The sequence below is a fragment of the Anolis carolinensis genome, chromosome 2 (assembly GCF_035594765.1).
Source record: "Anolis carolinensis isolate JA03-04 chromosome 2, rAnoCar3.1.pri, whole genome shotgun sequence".
Lineage (NCBI taxonomy): Eukaryota > Metazoa > Chordata > Lepidosauria > Squamata > Dactyloidae > Anolis > Anolis carolinensis.
The window spans coordinates 105857055-105878665 of record NC_085842.1 but is presented as its reverse complement, the minus strand read 5'-3'; the positions used below and the strand labels follow the sequence as shown (position 1 = coordinate 105878665).

The following is a 21611-nucleotide window of genomic DNA, read 5'->3' as shown; positions in this document are numbered from 1 at the left end:
AAGACAGTACAACTTTTAGAACAGCATGTTATAAATTAGCCTAAAATACTACTATAGTTGGCTGTATACATTTTATTGAAAATCACAGTAAGTTTTTGTGGGTTTAAGAATTGTCAATACAGTATCAGAACATCAACTGCTGGCAGAGAAGTCATTATTTTTAGCATACCTGGCCATCCACCAAGGCAGTTAGAGGAAGATAGTCAAAAAGGTCTGTGAAATATTTCCATACGTTAGCGTTTCCATATTTCCTTAAGCACTCATCATAGAAGCCATAAACTTGTGTGATTTGCCTGCTTTCATGGTTCCCTCGAAGGATAGTGATGCGTTCACGATAACGGACCTGCAAAATAAGATACCCGGTATAACTTAACCAAGTATGTACTATATAACAATAATGTTCACTGACACTTATTATCCCTTCCATTAACATATCACAGCCTTTCTTCTGCATAATAATACCCTGTTTCCCTGAAAATAAGACATCCCCGAAAAATAAGACCTAGTAGAAGTTTTGGTCAATTGCTAAATATAAGGCCTCCCCTGAAAGTAAGACCTAGCAAAGTTTTTGTTTGGAAGCATGCCCGCCAAACAGAACACCAGAGCATGCAGGGTTGGTAAATGTACATACCATCTGTACATGAAATTCTTGATAGGATTCAGAGTTTGTCTGGTTATGTTGGTTTGTGATGACAACTACTGTACAGTATATAATAAATGTTTATTTTGTGTTCAACAATAAATGTGAAATCTTCTTCATGGAAAAATAAGACATCCCCTGAAAATAAGACCTAGCGCATCTTTGGGAGCAAAAATTAATATAAGACACTGTCTTATTTTCGGGGAAACACGGTACATATACAAACATTTTGTGGGGGTTATGGCTATGAAGAGATTAACTAAGAATTAGTCCATTTCAGAACCTCATAGACATGTTTAATTAATTCAATGATACATTTATTAAAAAAATTAAATCCCAGAGTTAAACATTGGCAGATGTTTAGGATCTAAGGATATTAACTTTCCTACTTTACTATCCTGATGTCTTTTTGGATTATACAGTTAGATTGTACATTTTGTGGTTTCTGTATTAGTGTAGATCCTCCAATTGCATTTGTAAACTTTTATTACGGTCAATGACCAGCTCATATCAAGGGCACCCAGTCCCGTACATCCATATGAAATCCGAGAGGTTATATACTTCACAATTAATAAAACTCCTATAAAACTAAATCATTGACAAAATTTAAAGTCTAGGCTAAAAACTTCAATATTAATAAAAACCCTTATAAAATTGAATCATTGACAAAATTTAAAATCTAGGCTAAAAACTTCAATATTAATAAAAACCCTTATAAAATTGAATCATTGACAAAATTTAAAATCTAGGCTAAAAACTCCAATTGCATTGAATTATAGAGGACAGGACACCAAACTATTATTATGTTCATTACGATCATATTTTGCAGTAATTCAGATATACAAACACCAGAATGCATGCAATACCCTGAAAGGTTTTATTATTACCTTGAGAGCTACCAGAAGTGTTACGGTTTCCACAGAGTAATATCCCCTGTCAACATAGTCCCCCATAAATAAGTAATTTGTATCTGGTGATTTGCCCCCAATTCTGAAAAGTTCCATGAGATCATGAAATTGTCCATGGACATCTCCACAAACTGTTACTGGACATCGTACTTCTTGTACATTGGATTCTTTTGTTAAGATTTCTTTAGCCTGCAAAAGAAAAGAAAAACTTGGCTTTAGATTAAACAACTCTGTTTCCCTAGCATTATCACCCATTCTTTCAAAACAGTCTACTTGTGCATCTTTCCCTCTTCAGTTTTTACAAAATACATTTGAAATACCAAACATACAGTGGCAAGAAAACTTTTGAACCCTAACAATAACATTTTCCAGTTCAAACTCTATCTCCACACTGTAAATATTTAGATGTAACCTGAACTCAATTCTAGTGAATACCATCAGCTATGAATGCTTAAACTTTCAACAATGTCATAAAATGAATTCAAGTGAGAATCTCTCATCCAGGAGAGATTCTCCTGGAGGGGAAAAAATCCTGAGGAAGGGAGAAATTCCAAAAAAAAAAAAGTTCTAAACCTGAGAAACAGAACCATACTGAGTGACAATGAATTAGTCACTATCACTCAGCCTAAGCTATTTAACAGTCAGTGTGTCAGGAGAGAAGGCTGACTCATGTACACTATACAAGGTTCCTTGAGGGAAGAGAATGACATGCAACTATAGCTACGCTGGCTATTTTAGCCATAACTTTAGCAAACCATCATTTTGACAAGATAATTTGTCATGCAGCCACTAATTAGCTAATTTATATAATCTTGAATACAATTTAATTAAGTTATATGCCCAATGTCCTATACTGAGCATCTGTTGGAGATGAAAAAACTATCTAGATCAGGTGCAGAAATCATATGACATTCCAGATTTGTCACACTACAACATCATTGATTAGGCTAGTTACGGCCCCTTGAATGTTCAGTTGAACAAAATCCAGAGGGCCTCATGAGGCAAGACCACCACTGCTTTAGAAAGTTGCATCTGCACTTGTAAGATTAGACACAAAAGTATCACATGAACAACTTTACAAATTAATGTTTGCTTCATATACAGTCCTCCATATCCATGGAGTCATCCACCCACAACTATAACATTTTTTTTTTTAAATGTCCAACTAAACTCTGTTCAAGGGAAAAGAGAATATATACTGATTTTAAAATGTTTTAAAATACAGGTAGAGTTTCACTTATCCAACACTCACTTATCCAGCATTCTGGATTATCCAACGCATTTTTGTAGTCAATGTTTTCAATGCATTGTGATATTTTGGCGCTAAATTCGTAAATACAGTAATTACTAGATAGCATTAATGTGTAATGAACTACTTTTTCTGTCAAATTTATTGTATAACATGTTTTGTGCTTAATTTGTAAAATCATAACCTATTTTGATGTTTAATAGGCTTTTTCTTAATCTCTCCTTATTATCCAACATATTCGCTTATCCAACGTTCTGCCAGCCCGTTTATGTTGGATAAGTGAGACTCTACTGTACTTATTATATCATTTCTCACATCCAAAGATGTTAGGACAGAATACTGAAATATTCAACTACCCATTGGCACTGGTAACCATGCCAGAAGATAATCCCAACGCTATTATGAATGGTCCCAACACAAAATTTCTGCATTCTGTTTAGGCTAAGAAACACGTATCTGCCTTCTAGTACCTTAAAAAAAGTAATGCAATAGCTAAAATGCATAAAGGGTTGAAAGAGAAATATCAAGGAAGACTAATAATTACAATTGGTTGGATCCAAAGAGTACATCAGTGCTGCTTTTTCATGGCTCTAATCGAGCTCATTTTCTCTTATTTTTAGTAAGTGTTTAACACAAGTGACAACTTCGCTAATTGAAAGAATAATCAAATAAATCAGAAATCCACGCCTCTCTATAGAATAGCAAATATGTCAGACTAAAGACATCTTTCTAAGCTTGGGAGGCAATTTGCTGGGAGCTAAACCAGTTCTATCTAAGACATTAGTATCTCATGATGCAAAATCAGTCATGAAGATGGGAGCAGTAATCAATATAAATGAGAACGGACATGGCTCTTGGTTCTCCTCCCCCAATACAGATCATCTTCTACACATAATGTGGGTGAAGGCAAATGCACAAGGCTTCAACGAAGTACAAAAGCAACAGGAATTGAATTGTATGGGGTACTAGAAATGGATTGCAGAAAACAAACAAGGTGTTAATTATGCTAATTACACCTGCTCAGACCTATTAACTGCATTCAGAAGCAATGATTTGCCACTGCAACAGCATTAGGCAATTGTGAATTGTGTAAGGGCTAATTGTCTGACCAGAAACATTTGCAAGTCATATGAACTCCTCAAAAGCTAAACCATGAAAAAATAGCCAGCAGTCCAGATATGGTTTTGAAAAATAGTTAGCTTTGGCATTCTGCCAGCCAAAGCTAACTTTTAAAATTCATGCTGCACCACAGTACAAGTAATTTCTCTGTCCACTACAGTATTATGACAACATATTATAGCAACTCTTAGGCTTCTGCATTCCTTCTACATTCGCACAGAAGGAAAGTTCAGGGTTTGCAACAAGCTGCCATTCCCATTTTTATCCTAATACAAAGAACATCTGTTTTCACAAGCCATTAGAGTATCAAAACCTGGTTTCACATTGGCAAACTATGGTTTATAAAACCAATTTCCTGTCTTCAAATGAAACACAACTGCAATGTTGTCACAATCCACACACAAGTCATTGCCCACAGAATACACAGAGCCTGGACTTATGGTTTGTTGTTGCAGCCGAATGAGAACATTCTCTATCATTATGCAATTAGCATAAATGCCAACTTTCCACACTTGTAATTTCTTATACAGTGATACAACATTGATTTCAATAACTTCGTAAGGTTTTGGATGGACCACTACTTTTACAGCATAGTTAACTCACCCACCAAAAAGTTATTCAGCGTTGTATTCTACCAGGGACAGAAATCTTAATCAGCTTTAGAGGAGATAAGTCAATTTCTCTGCCATTACAAATGACAAAACAATGAAAGGAAGAAAATGCAGTAATTAGTACAATTCTGAAGACAGAACCGAAAAAGCGAAACTGAAACAAACAAATACAAAAACAAAAGGCATATTCTCAAGCGCAAGTAACAGATATAGAATTGCCACAATGAACTAGTACTTGGGGTTCTTTCAATGAGTTAAGTTCCAAACTACACAAAGTGACAAACTTAACTAATCATATAAATCCAACAGTAAGTACTGAACTCCAATTCATAGCTTTTCAGAAAATTATCTGGGGCACTGAATCAACTTGTTTCAGTTATAGAATAATGATTTTACATACATTTTTCAAATGAAATAGATTGCAATGAAGCCAACTCCACCCTAGCCTCATTACTCAAATGTACTTTTTACGCAATATACTCATAGAAAGGCAAAGGAGACTACACCAAAATTTGCATCTCTGCCCTTCTCACACTTCTTTCATCTTCTCACCTGATTCAGTCTTATGTTAACTGGGGCACCTGCAGAAACCTGCCAGAGAAGAGATCAACTCTTCTCAGAGTAGTGATAGGATGTGCCCAGGGATGTTATTGTTCACTGAACACTCACCTGATTTTGAAAGCCAAGCAGCAATGAGCCTACTTAGCATCTGGATAGGAGACCAGAAATCTCCAAGTAAGCTTAGAAAACAATCCTGCCTACAAAACTAGAGGGCTGCTTCCAGTCAGATCTGACAACAGTAAGCTTCGTGAATCTGCCAATATAATGCAGATTTCTATGTCCAAATAGATTTTATTTTGGTGAGTTTCTTACTTTACATATAAGCAATGATTGAAACTGAGAGCATCCTTCTTCTCTGTGGTGCTGACCAAGAGACAAGACACGAGCAGGCTGCAATGCCCAGAGGACTCATCTTTTCAGCCATTTACACCTTGCTTTAATGAGTTACGTGAGATATAGTCCACAAGTACTATGTTATGTTAATTTTATTATAAATGGAACTATTTCTTCTCTGTCTTTACTTATTTAATAAATACACTGCAATGGAAACTATAATCAATTTAGGTCTAATGCCTAGTGTAAAACTTAACCTCATTCATGCACTGACTGGACTGCTTAGTAAGCACAGTGACCTATATTCTGAAGAGTTAAAGAAAGCTCTAAAAAGGGGCTTATCTTTTTCCACATGCAAAAGCCATAAGCTTGGATTCCCTTGTGCTTGCTCTTCCTCTGAAAATGTAGACAAGGACATAACACAGCCTGTCCTACCTCACAAGGTATGAGATTAAAACTTACAATTATCTACAATATGATTTAGAATGTGTGTATGTTGAAAATAATACCTGTACAGTATGTCAAAACCTGGCAATGTCTGAATGGAAACCACAGCAGTAATTTGCATGCCTTAGAACTGACCAGACAAGCTACAGCTGATAGTTGAAATCCAACATCTAGATAATTGCAAGTTGATGCAAAGATAAATCCCCAGCTTGAATACATTCTATTAAAAATTTGCAGCTATGCTTTAAACCAGCACTACCAAATATATATTTCCTATGACACAAAAATATTTTCTACAAGTACAGGTTTTACCACTGCCAAGCAACTGCATACTATAACTCAAATTTGTATTAAATATTATCAATTTTACTACATAGGGTTTTTTTCAAACCTCCACCTTTTCCCAAAAACAAAGAATTTATAAAACAAAAAATCTGGCAGAGATCATACAGGTAAATACTGCTATTTCATTTACATAATTCTGAGCCAGGGCACATTTACTGACTACAGAGAATTTATTTATTTCATGTCAAAAGCATTGCATAATACATTTAAAAATGATGAAATAAAGGAAATCACAAGAAACTAAATAGTTTTAGACCAGAAGTGGGCAACAGCGACCACATTGTCCTTAGCTTTAAACAACTCCTCCAAACGTGAGGCAGGACATCGTGGGCAAGCATACATATGCGGAGTTGTTTGTTCTGCTCCACAGTCACACAAGGTGGAGGATTCCTCCAGGTAGTGCCACCTTGCCAAGTTGTCTTTAGATCTGCCCACTCCACTTCTGAGTCTGTTCATGGAATTCCAAGTTTCCCATTCTTGGTTTGCCCCTGGAGGAAGACCCTCATGGGAGGCCATCCAGTTAGAATTGCCTGGTTTAGCTGCCCAGAGGGACACTCTTGCTGTTGCTGGAGGAACAACAAGAAGAGTGGTGGTTCTCATGAAGCCCTTCCTTGATTTGAGTCTACTGGGAGGAGGTTGAGTCATGCAGTGGGTGACTTTCACAATGTTCGACCTTATTTCTCTCACAGTTAGCAGCAACTTTCCGTCAGGAGGGGCAATGCCAGCTAACTTGTACAGTTTATCAACAGGTGTAGGTTTAAGGCATCCTGTGATTATTCTGCATGTTTCGTTCAGTGCTATGTCCACCTGCTTCTCATGGGCAGACTTGTGCCAGACATGACAGGCGTACTCAGCAGTTGAGTAAGACAAGGCCTGGGCTGATGTTCTTATTAATTGTGGGTCTGCACCCCATGCACTGCCAATAAGTTTCCACAGGATGTTGTTGTATGCAGCTACTTTGTGCTTGGTGTTCATGCAGTGTTTCCTATATGTTAGTGTTCGATCTAAGGTGACACCAAGGTATTTAGGATGGAAACAGTGTTCGAGCTCTTGGCCTTCCCAAGTAACTTTCAGTTTCCTGTTGGCTTCACGGTTACGTAGGTGGAAAGCACACACTTGTGTCTTGGAAGGGTTAGGCTAGACAAAGATATCAACTATATTTTAAATATCAAGTCAGGCTTGAAGTGCGAGCTCAGTAGCTAACTACTAATGAATGACTTATGGATCATTTTAACCCAGTCTGCTGACTGCAAACCTGTCAGCTATGGAGATTTGAGCTGGACCAACGTAAAGTAGGAGATGAATACTCACAAACTGTTGTGAGGGCAACAAGGCCTTCACTGCATTTTAACTCTCCAAGGATGTTTCTCCATGTGGCTTCTACTAAGTCTACAAGTGATGTGGCAAGTGGCAATGCTATAAAATGTATGCTATGATTTCTTTGTAAAGTGTTAAGTATCTAAACTTGAAAGTTATTAGTTCTACCATGGATGTAATTAATATATGTGCCCAAAAAGCTATCAAGTCTTTCCATTGTTGTTGCTGTTGCTTGGGGACATAGAAGGTCTACCACAAGGCTACTCATTCTGTGTCTTGGAGGCAGACTTGGCTATATTTGAATTGGTAGTTGTGAAACAATCTTATCACATACAGTACTTAGTTATGCATCACTATTTTAAGCATAGTATGCTCGTTGACAGTGGGGTTAGGAAACATCAAATGATCTTAAATAAGAGCAATCATCTATTCAGTTAAAAACTACTATGTAAAGACCTAAAGTAAATTCAAATGATTACATCTTAATTCACTGACTTGGATTTTAATTTTGAACTCCATGACGCAGTATTTTTACCAAAGTTTCAACCACAAAATGCATTTTGTTAAAACAAAGTGTACAAATTTATAACATTACACAGATCTTGGATCAACTGGCTTTATGTACAGAACGTCAGAACCAAAATAATTTGCTACAACTGAAGTATCGAAATGAAGTCACAAGGAAAGGCTTTTACTGTTTACTTCAAATGCTCATAATAGCATCTAAATAATTTATTTAAATCTTATGTGAAGCCTGGAATGGTATAATTCAATTTCCAAGCAGACCTCCATTAGCATCTTGTGAAATTTTGATCTGTTGAGGATCTCTTGTTTGCATGGAGGCAAACATGCACAGAAAGCTAGGCCAAACTCAAAACTAGCAACCAACATAACATAAAAACCATCATAAAACAAAATAAACAGCCAAATAATCCACAATTTGTTATGAATACACATATATTTGACAGAAGAGCCATACAATTCTGTATAACTAAAGGTCAGCTTGGAATTAATTTCAACACTAATAGAAGACTATAGGCACTATAAATAAATCAACACTACACAGGAGTTTCCCTATCAAAAGTATTCTTGGAAAAGTGAAAAACTGCAAATAATAAAATTGCAATTTTTTAAAAGATGAGAGAACACTTTTCTAGGAATGTCTAGTTTCTCCAACAGGACTGGTCAACTTCCAATGGAGAGTCACACTGAAGTATCTTCCAGCAGAATCTGACCATGGAGTCGCTCTAGAGAACCTAGAGATTCCTAGAGATAACATTTTAATCAGATCTGCCAATGCGGAGGGTTGACTGTAGAATGGTTAAAAGTATTGTTTAAAACTCACTGCAGTCTCAAGACGGAGACAATTATACGTTATAACTCAGTTTTATATATCACCTATCATCCTCAATCACATTCAAATACTGAGGCTGAGATTTTTTGTTTGTACAGTCAGCCTTCTACACAGCTCCAATATACAATACATAATAATTTAAGATAATGCATCTTAAAAAAACTGAGTAAAAGATAAAACCCTGCATTCCTGTACAAAATCATAATGGCATATACTAACTATCAATAGCTGAGCATAAATATACCAGTTCATTAATGTGAAACAATTATTATAAATAAATAATGTAAAACAATGTCAGCAAACATACCACAGACAAAAACAGGTCAATTATAGATTAATATAGTGCTAACCAAACTTTTTGCTAGATAACCTCAGATATTTGTTATCTGTATATTTAAATAAAAACACACTATTAGAAAAGCAATAATCTGTACTCCAGGCAAATTTGAAGAGTGCTGACCGGGAAATTATAATTTTAAAAAATGGCTAGTGAGAAAACACCATTTCATCTACTAGCAATTCAGCAAGTAGTAGGGATCATCTATAGATTATATATAATGTCCCTTACCCACATTATTTGTTTCAATACATGATATCACTTCCATAAAGGTCCAACAGGAAAACCAGATTCAAAGGTTAATCTCTTTACCTCAAATCACTCCTATTACTTATCTAGACTCACCTCTTAAGTACTTTGCCTTAGATGTCTAACTTTTCTTTACACTAAGGGTGACTCCTCCTACACCCATCTGTTATTTGTTGCTTTGACTGATCAATATATGCTGCTTTTATTGAAAACGATCCTTTATCTTCTTTCTGAGGAATAAAAAATGTTCAAGCACACTCTTATCTATTGATACTAGGAAAAATATTTCTATAGTATCTATCACCATAAAAATAACGTGTTAACCATTATTTTTACATATTGCTTTTCCTCTTACTCTCCTCCCAACCAACTTGTTTTTTTTTGAGCAGATGCTCTTCCTAATGGCATGACTTCATCTTTCTACAATTTGTCAAAATGAAATCACATTTCCTAAGAGTTGTGGCAATGCACATTTTATGTTGATCATCTCTTCTAATACAGGGTCAGGTGGTAAGCATTGGCAGGACTGGAATTAAAGTAAGAGTTACTATGAAACAAGAGGGAGATGCCAGGATACCTATGGAAACATGATTTGCAGAAGTACAGGAAAGTATACCCAGAAAACAGTCCATTCTCCACTCTGTGCAGGAAAAACAATCAGCCTACCATAGTAAGGCCTAAGCATGGTCAGTGACCATGAAGTATTATTAGCGGGATGAAATTATTGGGAGTGGAGTGAGAAAAAGAACAAACTGGAATACTGGCTGGATCTGATCACAAGCACTCTGATGAGGAAGTGGAAATATATGGTAACATTTTGTTAGCATTCCTATTTGATTTTGAAAATAAGATAAATAGCTTATTTTTTATATTTATGATACATTTGAAATAAACTGGGAATGCTCCATGTCTGAAGTTTTGAATGCAGAAATTCAATAAATACAAGCTGGAACATGCCCAGAGGAAGGCAACCAAAATATTTAAAAATCTGGAAACCATGCCCTATGAGCAGCAGCTTAAGATAGTTGGATATGTTTAGCGTGGAGAAGAGACAGAAAGTGACATGATAGCCTTGTTTAAACATTTCAACAGATATCTTATTGAAGATAGAACAAGCTTGCTTTCTGCTGCTCCAGAGACTATGACATAGAGCAATGGATTCACACTGCAGGAATATAGGTTCCACCTAAACTTCCTGATGGTAAGAGCTATTCAACATTGGAATATTCTGTTTCAGCATGTGGTAGAGTCTCCTTCTCATAAGATTTTTAAAAAGAAGCTGGGTAGCCATCTGTTCCAAGTGCTTTGTGTATTCCATGTGGAAGGGGGTTAGACTGGATGGCGCTTGTGATATTTTCCAACTCTTATGATTCCATGATTCTTCACTATGATGGTAAAATTCTATTTTAATATGTTTTAAAAATCACTAACCTATTTTCCTTCACTTAAATATTAAAAATCATCCCAAATATCAAGGGTGGTCAAAAGCTAGATGTATTGTCAAGCCATTTCTTCCAATGAAGTCATTTAGCAGAAATCTTATTTACAACACTAGAACATATACCAATTCTTTTATATTTAGAACATAAATTATTCATTGTTGTCTAAGTCAAACACCTTCCTCATTACCGACACACCTCATACAATTCTCAGCACCAGGAAAGGTTGTTAATGAAGCAAAGGAATGCACAATTAACCAATTAAAACCATATAGTCCACAGTATGAGTTGCCACACCACTTGGGAATAGGTTTAGGTCACACATTAAATTTTATTGACTTCTCACTCTTGTTTTGGCACATATTTTTGTGCCAGACCCAATTTAAATACTCTAGGAATGCAAAGGTAAAAGTTATCACTGCCATCTTAACAGCCAACTTTTTAATAAAAAAAGCTCCCTCATGATAGAATTATGAACTACAAATTCACATTCCAAAATACACACATATAAGCAGGGCACTGGAGTAAAAAACAACTTTGATGGACTCTGAATCAGTAGGAATGTTTTAACTCTGACTCCACCTTCAAAATAAATCTTTCAAGAATAAATGACTAATATGTTGCAAATTTGCTTTCATAGAAATTTGGGAGTTTTCTTGTTCAGGAATAGTAATCAAATAAATTTTATTTTCTCTCAGTCCAAGTAGCTTGGTGATGAATGTATTGCTGATTAAATCCCTTGCGGTACCATTTTAGAACAGTAAATTTGATGTTACTAACTAATGTACATTTACCATTTAAGAACTGTCTCACTAAATTCACAACCTTGTATATAAGCCACATAGACATAAGGCTCTCTGGATACTCTGCACAAAAAGAACATATAGAGCAAACACCAGCACAGAATGCAGGGACAAAATAGATCAGTCAAAATGCAGTCAGTTAAAGCAGCAAACTTGGTAACATAAGATTTTTCCTCTCAGACATTACCATTATGCCAAATCATAGGAAATAAATCTCTTTCATCCAACCTGTACAGTTTGAGTACCATCTTAATTCATAGTATGAATAATGCAAAAATACTGTACACTTGTCTAACAGCCTAGACAGGCCCATCTTATGGTACCACTGCAGACATAACAGAATAACAAAATACTAATCTTAATTACTAATGTCCAAAACCACACTGTATACTAATAACAGTGCAAATTAGTCAGCCATCTCTTCAAACTTTTACAAACACAGCATTTTAAAAAAAACTGAACAGGTCTATAGACACTTCCTAAGCTTTGTAACAGTCTTCCCATACCTTCTCTAAAAATGGTCATCAAATACCTGCTATCAAGCTAAAAGCTTGCACTACTGTGCTAAAGACTATATAAGCAGAAGGTAATTCTGATGTAAATGTACAGTACGCTTGCCTGATTATAGAAAGGTGCAGAAATTAATAATGTTACCTGAAAAACATAAAACAGTGTCACCTTCAATATTTTATGTCTAAAGAGTTCCTTAAAATCTGGCATATTAGCTGTAAGAAAAGGTTGTCAGTCCCCTTCCCCAAGAAACAAAGTTAATATTTCATGAAAAAACACAGAAATTATTCCTCCCTTTTAATACATTACTTTCTGAGGAGAAAGAATTCAGCAGTCATTCTTTCACTCTCCTCCAGTGAATTTGTGCTCCATTATGTGTAACTGCTAAATGCGGTGCAAACCTGCCTTCCCTTTAACAGAACAGGGCCAGCGACTTTGGTTCTTCTGCGAAGAGGTTAAGTATTATTATTGGAACTAACACTACAAATGTTAGCGCAAATTGTTCAAGAATGTATTATGCATATATAATAGACTCCCAATTATCAAGAACTCAAGCAACCCGCAAAAGACTGAAGAATACTTTACATTTATAATGCAGTAAAACATTAAAACTGTGTTACATTAAGCTTGCCTTTACTTGTCTTAATTTGTTTTCATTATTCATACAGAGTTTGTAGTATGATATAGTATGGGGTATAGTATTAGTAGTTAGGCCTATTTACTCTCAAGAAATCAGAAACTAAATTTTTCTATTATCTACCAATCTCCATGGATGCTGGTTAACTGAGAGCATAGAGTATGTATGTGTAGCTTTTCTTTTTTGTAGGTTCTTTCTTTTAAATATATGTGTGTGTGTGTGTGTGTATAAAAATAGAAATTTTAGTACCAAAAAGGGGGTTATTATTATTGCTATGATTTTCATTTTTTTGCCGTTTAAATTCAGAAAACTAAGGGCACAAGCCACCATGACAACACTACCTCAGGCTCAAGACATCATATTCCCAACTACTGCATTATTCAAGAACGTACATGTTTATGAATATATTTCCCCCTATGAACCATCTCGGAGATTTAAGATCATCTGGGGAGACCCTGCTCTCCGTCCCGCCTCCTTTGCAGGCACAACTGGTAGGAATGAGAAACAGTGCCTTCTCAGTGGTGGCCCCCTCAGCTGTGGAACCCCCTCCCCAGTGATATTAGATCAGCCCCCTCCCTCATGACCTTCAGAAACATGGCTCTGGGATCAGGCCATCAGAGAATAACTATAGTGCAATATATGGATTTGGAATTACGTGCAATGACTACTGGAATGGCCTGGATTACGATTGCAGATCGTGTTGTCTTTAATATCAACTATAATCTTATTAAATGTTTTAATATATTTTAAATGTTTATTTTATCTGTACATTGTTTTTCACACACTGAATTGTTGCCTCTGTGTAAGCTGCCTTGAGTCTTCTTCAGGGTTGAGAAGGGCAGTATATAAATATAGTAAATAAATAAAGAAAGCATGGTTATGAATATATAAACGTGTGCATGCATATAGCTATTCTTTGTCAAACATGCAAATACAGTAGAGTCTCACTTATCCAAGCCTCGCTTATCCAAGCTTCTGGATAATCCAAGCCATTTTTGTAGTCAATGTTTTCAATATATCATGATATTTTGGTGCTAAATTCGTAAATACAGTTATTACAACATAACATTACTGCGCATTGAACTACTTTTTCTGTCAAATTTGTTGTATAACGTGATGTTTTGGTGCTTAATTTGTAAAATCATAACCTAATTTGATGTTTAATAGGCTTTTCCTTAATCCCTCCTTATTATCCAAGATATTCGCTTATCCAAGCTTCTGCTGGCCCGTTTAGCTTGGATAAGTGGGACTCTACTGTACAAAAATACTGAATACTAAAAAGGTTGTGATGATTTCCCTCGCCCTTCTGAATCCTTATTTCCATTTTGAATTCTTCCAAGTAGACAACACGGCCTCAGCGTCAAGCCACCATATTCTCCACATTAATATCTAACACGGCGATGGTATATAGCAGGCATGGGCAAACCTGGGCCATCCAGCAGTTTTTGACTTCAGCTCCCACCATTCCTGACAGCCTCAGCCTCCTTCCTTTTCCCCCGAGCGGCTGTGGGGAAAAGGAAAGGGCCTGAGGCTGTCAGGAATGATGGGAGCTGAAATCCAAAACACCTGGAGGGCCCAAGCTCGCCTATGCCTACTATATATCTATATATCCAAGTGAGTACGTCTCCTCCTTCGGGGCAAACAATACAAGCCTTGGGCAACTCAGCGCCCCTTTCTGAGTCCCAGCGGCCTCTCTCTCAAAGGTACCCTCCTCTCACACCCAGAGCCGAAGACAAGGCGGCTTTTGAGGGAAAGGCGCCATTTTAGGAGGCAGAGGAGGGCTGAAGAACGTGAGCCGGGCGGCAGGGGGCGCTTTGCTGCCGGGAGCCGGAGCCTGAAGAGAGGCCGTGGGGAGAGGCCCCAGGCTCCGCTCACTCCCTCCCTCCGCCCAGGGCCTGCTGCTCACCTTCTCACAGAGGCTCTTCACTTGCCCCTCGGAGAGCTGCTTGCACTCGTTCAGCTGCTCCACCCACTGGTCCAGCTCCTTCGTGAAGACCTTCTCCTCCATTCTTGACGCTCACACAGCCGCCTCTCTTCCTCTTTCCTCCTTCCTCCCGTCCGCCTCCTCGCCGGCACCCTCCGGCCAGGCCCAACCCTGTGTCGTCCCCCCCTCTCCGCCTCCTCCTCCGGCAAAAGCGAGGCGAAAGAAGAGGCAAGCCTGTCTTCCCGTCACCACGGCAGCGCCTCCCCGTCCTCTCGCGCTCCCCTCGCTCCGTGTAATGGCTGCCGCGCCTTGACGTCACCCGCTGAGTTTTCCAACCTCCTCGGCACCGCCGAGCAAAGGCCCGCGCCTGCGCAGCCTCGCCTCCCGGGGAAGGATTTGCGCATGCGCGCGGTGCCCCACCCTCGACCGTCATGGTGAGAAAGCCGGCGTCCGTTCCATTATGCGCATGCGCGCCAGCCTCGAGTGCAACTTAGAATCATAGAATAAGTAGAGTTGGAAGAGACCTCATGGGCCATCCAGTCCAACCCCCTGCCAAGAAGCAGGAAATCGCATTCAAAGCACCCCCGACAGATGACCATCCAGACTCTGCTTAAAGGCCTCCAAAGAAGGAGCCGCCACCACAGTCCGGGCAGAGAGTTCCACTGCTGAACAGCCCTCACAGTGAGGAAGTTCTTCCTGATGTTCAGGTGGAATCTCCTTTCCTGTAGTTTGAAGCCATTGTTCCGCGTCCTAGTCTTCAACTTCATGGTTGTGTGTTGTCGAAGGCTTTCATGGGAGGGATCACTGGGTTGCTGTGAGTATTCCGAGCTGTATTCATGTTCCAGAAGCATTCTATCCTGACGTTTCGCCCACATCTATGGCAGGCATCCTCAGAGGTTGTGAGATCTGTTGGAAACTAGGCAAGTGGGATTTCTATATCTGTGGAAGGTCCAGGGTGGGAGAAAGAACTCTTGTCTGTTGGAGGCAAGTGTGAATGTTGCAATTAATCACCTTGTTTAGCATTGGAAAGCCTTGCAGCTTCGAAGTCTGGCTGAATTCTATTTGAGGGAATACTTTGTTGGGAGGTGTTAGCTGGCCTTGATTGTTTCATTTCTGGAATTCCCCTCTTTTCAGAGTGCTGTTCTGTCAGGAGATAATGCTTCTGGAACATGTCCATACAGCCTGGAAAACTCACAACAACCCAGTGATGTGTTCCTTGGGAGAAATGGAGGGGGTTGGCCTGGGCTGTGGCGCAGGCTGATGAGCAGCCAGCTGCAGCCAGCTGCAACAAATCACTGACCAAGAGGTCATGAGTTCGAGGCCAGCTCGGAGCCTGCGTTTGTCTTCTGTCTTTGTTCTATGTTAAGGCATTGAATGTTTGCCTTATATGTGTAATGTGATCCGCCCTGAGTCCCCTTCGGGGTGAGAAGGGCAGAATATAAATACTGTAAATAAATAAATAAAATGTTTGTTGTTGTGTGCTTTCAGACTGATGGCTATCCAAAGGCTATCATGGGTTCCTTCTTGGCAAGATTTGTTCGAAAGGGTTTGTTCATGCCCTTCCTTTGAGGCTGAGAGTGTGTGACTTGTCCCATTGGGTCCTTATAGCCATATGGAGATTTTAATCCTAGTCAAACCGCTGCACCATCTTTGTTGGTCCTCCCAAAAAGGTTTAGTTGAAAGGAAAATCTGTATCAGAAAAAAATAAAGTTCTACACATAGAAATCACCTTTTTAGAATTACGAACATCAAAGCCACCTGACAGGAAATCCTCAATATAGTAGAGTCTCTCTTATCCAACCTTTGCTTATCCAGCATTCTGGATTATCCAACACAGTCTGCCTCCTACCTGGATCCACAACTGTTTCTCCAGGCAGCAAGAACTGAATTTTTTACGGATTTAACTTCTGACAATGTTGTTACTGCAAGTTCATTTTATGCAATTCTATGTATTTGTAGTCAATTTGTTACTAGCCAATGTTTTTATATTCATTGTTTTCAATACAATGCGATGCTTTGGTGCTAAATTCATAAATACAGTACTTACTACATAACATTACTGCTTTTTCTTGTTGTAAAACATGATGTTTTGGTGCTAAATTTGTAAAATCATAATGTAATTTGATATTTAATAGGCTTTTCCTTAATCCCTCCTTATTATCCCTCATTTTTGCTTGTCCAACGTTCTGCCGGCCCGTTTATGTTGGATAAGTGAGACTCTGCTGTACTTGTACCTCACAAACCTTCAAATCCCATGATTCCATATGATGCAGTTAATGTGGTTGTTATTGTTCATTCAGTCGTTTATGACTCTTCGTGACCTCATGCACCAGTCCACGTCAGAGTTCCCTGTCGGCGGTCGCCTCCCCCCAGTTCCTTCAAGGTCAAGCCAGTCACTTCAAGGATACCATCCATCCATATTGTGCTAGGTTGGCATCTCTTCCTTTTTCCTTCCATTTTCCCCAGCATCATGATCTTTTCCAAGCTTTCCTGTCTCCTCATGATGTGGCCAAAATACTTCATCTTTGCCTCCAATATCCTTCCCTCCAGTGAGCAGCCGGGCATTATTTCCTGGAGGATGGACTGATTGGATCTTCTTGCGGTCCAGGGCACTCTCAGGATTTTCCTCCAGCACCAGAGTTCAAAAGTGTCTATCTTCCTTCGCTCAGCCTTCCTTATGGTCCAGCTCTCACATCCATAGGTTACTATGGGGAATACCATTGCTTTAACTATGCGGACCTTCGTTGCCAGTGTGATGTCTCTGCTCTTCACTATTTTATTAAGGTTGGCCATTGCTCTCCTCCCAAGAAGTAAACATCTTCTAATTTCCTGGCTGCAGTCTGCATCTGCAGTGATCTTCACGCCTAGAAATATAAAGTCTGTCACTGCCTCCACGTTTTCTCCCTCTATTTGCCAGTTATCAATCAGTCTGGTTGCCATAATCTTGGTTTTCTTGATGTTTAACTGCAACCCAGCTTTTGCACTTTCTTCTTTCACCTTTGTGATAAGGCTCTTCAGCTCCTCCTCACTTTCATCCATCAGAGTGGTATCATCTGCATATCTAAGGTTGTGAATGTTTCTTCCAGCAATTTTAACTCCAGCCTTGGATTGCAGAACAAACATGATTTGTTCTCCGTACAAGTTGAATAGGAAGGGTGAAAGTATGCAGCCCTGCCGCACTCCTTTCCCAATCTTGAACCAGTCTGTTGTTCCATGGTCTGTCTTTATACAGATTTCTCAGGAGACAGACAAGGTGACTTGGTATCCCCATACGACCAAGAACTTGCCAAAATGTATTATGATCCACATAGTTGAAAGCTTTAGAATAGTCAGTAAAGCAGAAATAGATGTTTTACTGAATGAGTAGCTTCCTCCATTATCCAGCGGATATTGGTAATTTGGTCTCTCGTTCTCTGCCTTTTCTAAACCCAGCTTGTACATCTGGCAACTCTTGCTCCTTGTATTGTTGGTTAATGTGGTATTGAAGTGTATAAATGTATAGTGTGGAAGAAGAGACCCAACTCATTTTAGCATGAGCTTTGGGGTTATCAATCCCATTTCTTCAGAAGCACTATTAATACAGTAATATTAGAGCCACAGTTTTTTAAACATAGGTGCACCATTGTGGGAGTCCAAATTGTGACCCGGGCAACAGATCTTCCAGGAGTTGCATGAGATGACAGGTATTGTTCTGGTAGCTGATGCTGGCACTCCCAAGTAGTCTGTTGGTTTCATGTCTGACAGCAGCAATCTGTTCACAAAAGTCAGTTTCCATGGTATCGAGGCCTCCTCTGAGAAGACTCCTTTTGTTATACCTGCCATAAGGAGGACCTGTATAGCATTGTGTGCCAAGAAGCCATTATCTCACTATGCCTCCTGTAATGGCTTGGAATTAGTGAATATATCTTGGTTCAGCTGATTCCCTTTCCAGTCATCCTTTGATGTTCTCATTTTTACTTCTTATTCAAAGACTACAGTACTTTGAATACCTTAAAACTATATGTGCAAGCAGGTTGAAAGATTCTGTAACTTGTTGATAAAGTCCTTTGTAGTGCTGCATTTGGGTCTTGCATAGAGACTGTGCTAGTTGTCCAAAGTAAAGTGCAGAGGGCCATCCATTCTAGAAAAGCACCATATAAGTTTTCAGTTTGACTTGGGTATCTATGGTAAGTCCAAACAGTGATGTTAATTTTCTTTCCCTCCCTTCTGTAGTTTTTAACTCAAATGCTACCTTCCATTTTTTAAGTCATGTATCTCCTCGATGTATACACATCCTTGATATATAATGCTACTTTTTATCCTTTCTTGTTTGCTTTGTTTGAAAGCAGTCGTACCTCCTCCTATTGCTACATTTCAGTTGTGAAACTCATCCCACCAGCCTTCAGCGATACGTATTCAAAGATATTTGTCTTCCTTTCAAGTTCATCAATTCAATGAATGGGTAAAAGCAAACTTTTCTGGCTATTGTATTACATAAGACAAAATTAGATTCCCTCAAAAATTCCAATCAGTACACATATTTCTTTATCTCGTTTGATACATAAGTTGAAACCATGATGCTGGCCAATCAAAGAAATGTCAGCTTCCTTAGGTAAGTATGTTGGACTACCATGCCTTCTTCAGGCAACCAATTGCTATAAAAAGTTATAACACTATGTCTTTTAAAAGTATTTTTATTAAGTACATAACACAATCTGTGAATAGGTAATAGTTATGCATATACACATTATATATAATGGAGCATTATAATACTATGTAACATGATTTTTATTATAAATGCCATTTCTTAATTGGTTCTATCATTAAAAGACATGGGGAAAGTTTATTAAACTGCAAAAACTTTGTTTTTGTAGGGCATCCTGCAGCAAATTTTGCTATAGTTTTTCAATAAATATAGAGTCTCAACCAATTTGACCTAGTTTATGGCAGCCACAAAAACAAAGTTTCTGGAGTATAATAACTACAGTAGAGTCTCACTTATCTAACATAAATGGACCGGCAGAACGTTGGATAAGCGAATATGTTGGATAATAAGGAGGCATTAAGGAAAAGCCTATTGAACATCAAATTAGGTTATGATTTTACAAATTAAGCACCAAAACATAATGTTATACAACAAATTTGACAGAAAAAGTAGTTCAATAAGCAGTAATGCTATGTAGTAATTAACGTATTTACAAATTTAGCACCAAAATATCATGATATATTGAAAACATTGACTATAAAAATGCGTTGGATAATCCAGAACGTAGGATAAGTGAGTGTTGGATAAGTGAGACTCTACTGTACTTTCAAAACAAGTACTGTACAATTAATCAGGAAATAACACTTTCAAGCCAGGGACATAATTTTTTTCTAATTTTGTTACATGGTGTAATCCCATATCTGGAGGAGCAGATAAGGATACAGTAAATCAAAGTATTAAGCAATTCCTGAGCTACCTTTCAAACTATAGTCCCATCAAATCAACCTATAAGATGTGACTCTATAGCAAGTTGATAAAATCATAAATTATGGTAATTGAAAAACCTATCTTTAAATGCATCAGGAATTATTTGGGTAACAAGGTGAGAAAGCATCTCTTCAGTTGACTCATTTTGGACAAGCTGCTGTGATTATCTTCCCTGACACTGCTAACTTCCCTCTGTTGTCACCAGTGAAGCTGTTTAAACAGAGGAGTTGACCGTTCTCTGTAACTAGCTCCTGTTATTAATTTGGCCGCTGATCTCTGAACCAACTGAAGTTTCCGAACCGTCTTCAAAGGCAGCCCCACGTAGAGTGCATTGCAGTAATCCAACCTGGAGGTGACCAAGGTGTGGACCACCATGGCCAAGTCAGACTTCATGTGGTATGGTCGCAGCTGGCGCACAAGCTTTAACTATGCGAAAGCCCTCCCGGCCACCGCCGACACCTGAGCATCAAGCGTCAGCGCTGAGTCCAGGAGGTCCCCCAAGCTGCGGACCCACGTCTTAAGGGGGAGCGCGACCCCGTCGAGCGCAGGTTTCCACCCTATGCCCCGATCAGCCACACGACTGACCTAGAGGACCTCTGTCTTGTCAGGATTAAGTTTCAGCTTGTTCACCCTCATCCAGTCCATCACAGCGGCCAGGTCAAGGATCTCAGGGGCTTCCTTGGAGTTTGGTGGAAAGGAGTAGTAGAGTTGAGTGTCATCTGCATAGAGATGGCACCCAACTCCAAAACTCCGGATGACCTCTCCCAGCAGTTTCATGTAGATGTTAAAAAGCATGGGAGACAATATAGAACCCTGCAGGACCCCACAGGACAATGGCCAGGGGTCCGAGCAGGATTCTCCCAGCTTCACCAACTGGGAACAGCCTTCCAGGAAGGAGAAGAGCCATTGCAAAGCAACACCCCCAATACCCATTTCGGAGAGCCATCCCAGAAGGATACCATGGTTGATGGTATTGCAAACCGCTGAGATGTCCAAGAGAATCAACAGGGTCACACTCCCCCTGTCAAGTTGTCTGCGAAGGTCATCCACCAAGGCGACCAAAGCCATCTCTGTACCATGACCGGATCTGAAACTAGACTGTGATGGATCCAGATAATCGGTCTCTATCAGGAACCCCTGAAGCTGCGAAGTGACCACCCGCTCCAGAACCTTGCCCAAAAGGGAAGGTTCAAAATTGGCTGGTAGTTGTTAAGAACCGACGGGTCGAGGGACGCCTTTTTCAGGATTGGTTTAACAAATGCCTGCTTTAAGGTAGATAGAAAAAGTCCCTGATCCAGTGAGGCATTTATTATCCCCATGAACCAATTTGCCAACCCTCTGCTGGCAAGTTTGAATAGCCAAGATGGGCAAGGGTC

At 38.9% G+C, this 21611-nt stretch overlaps 1 protein-coding gene across 1 annotated transcript in view; it reads right to left on the bottom strand.

The window, feature by feature from the left end:
* LOC100551662 (cyclin-dependent kinase-like 3) overlaps nucleotides 1–21611 on the bottom strand; it is a 75802-nt gene that overhangs the window by 3255 nt on the left and 50936 nt on the right. The window contains exons 14-15 of the mRNA XM_062969373.1: nucleotides 1528–1737; nucleotides 170–343 (exon numbers count right to left, since the gene is read on the bottom strand). Of these exons, the coding sequence (XP_062825443.1) occupies nucleotides 170–343; nucleotides 1528–1737 (384 nt within the window). The remainder of the gene's footprint in view (nucleotides 1–169; nucleotides 344–1527; nucleotides 1738–21611) is intronic.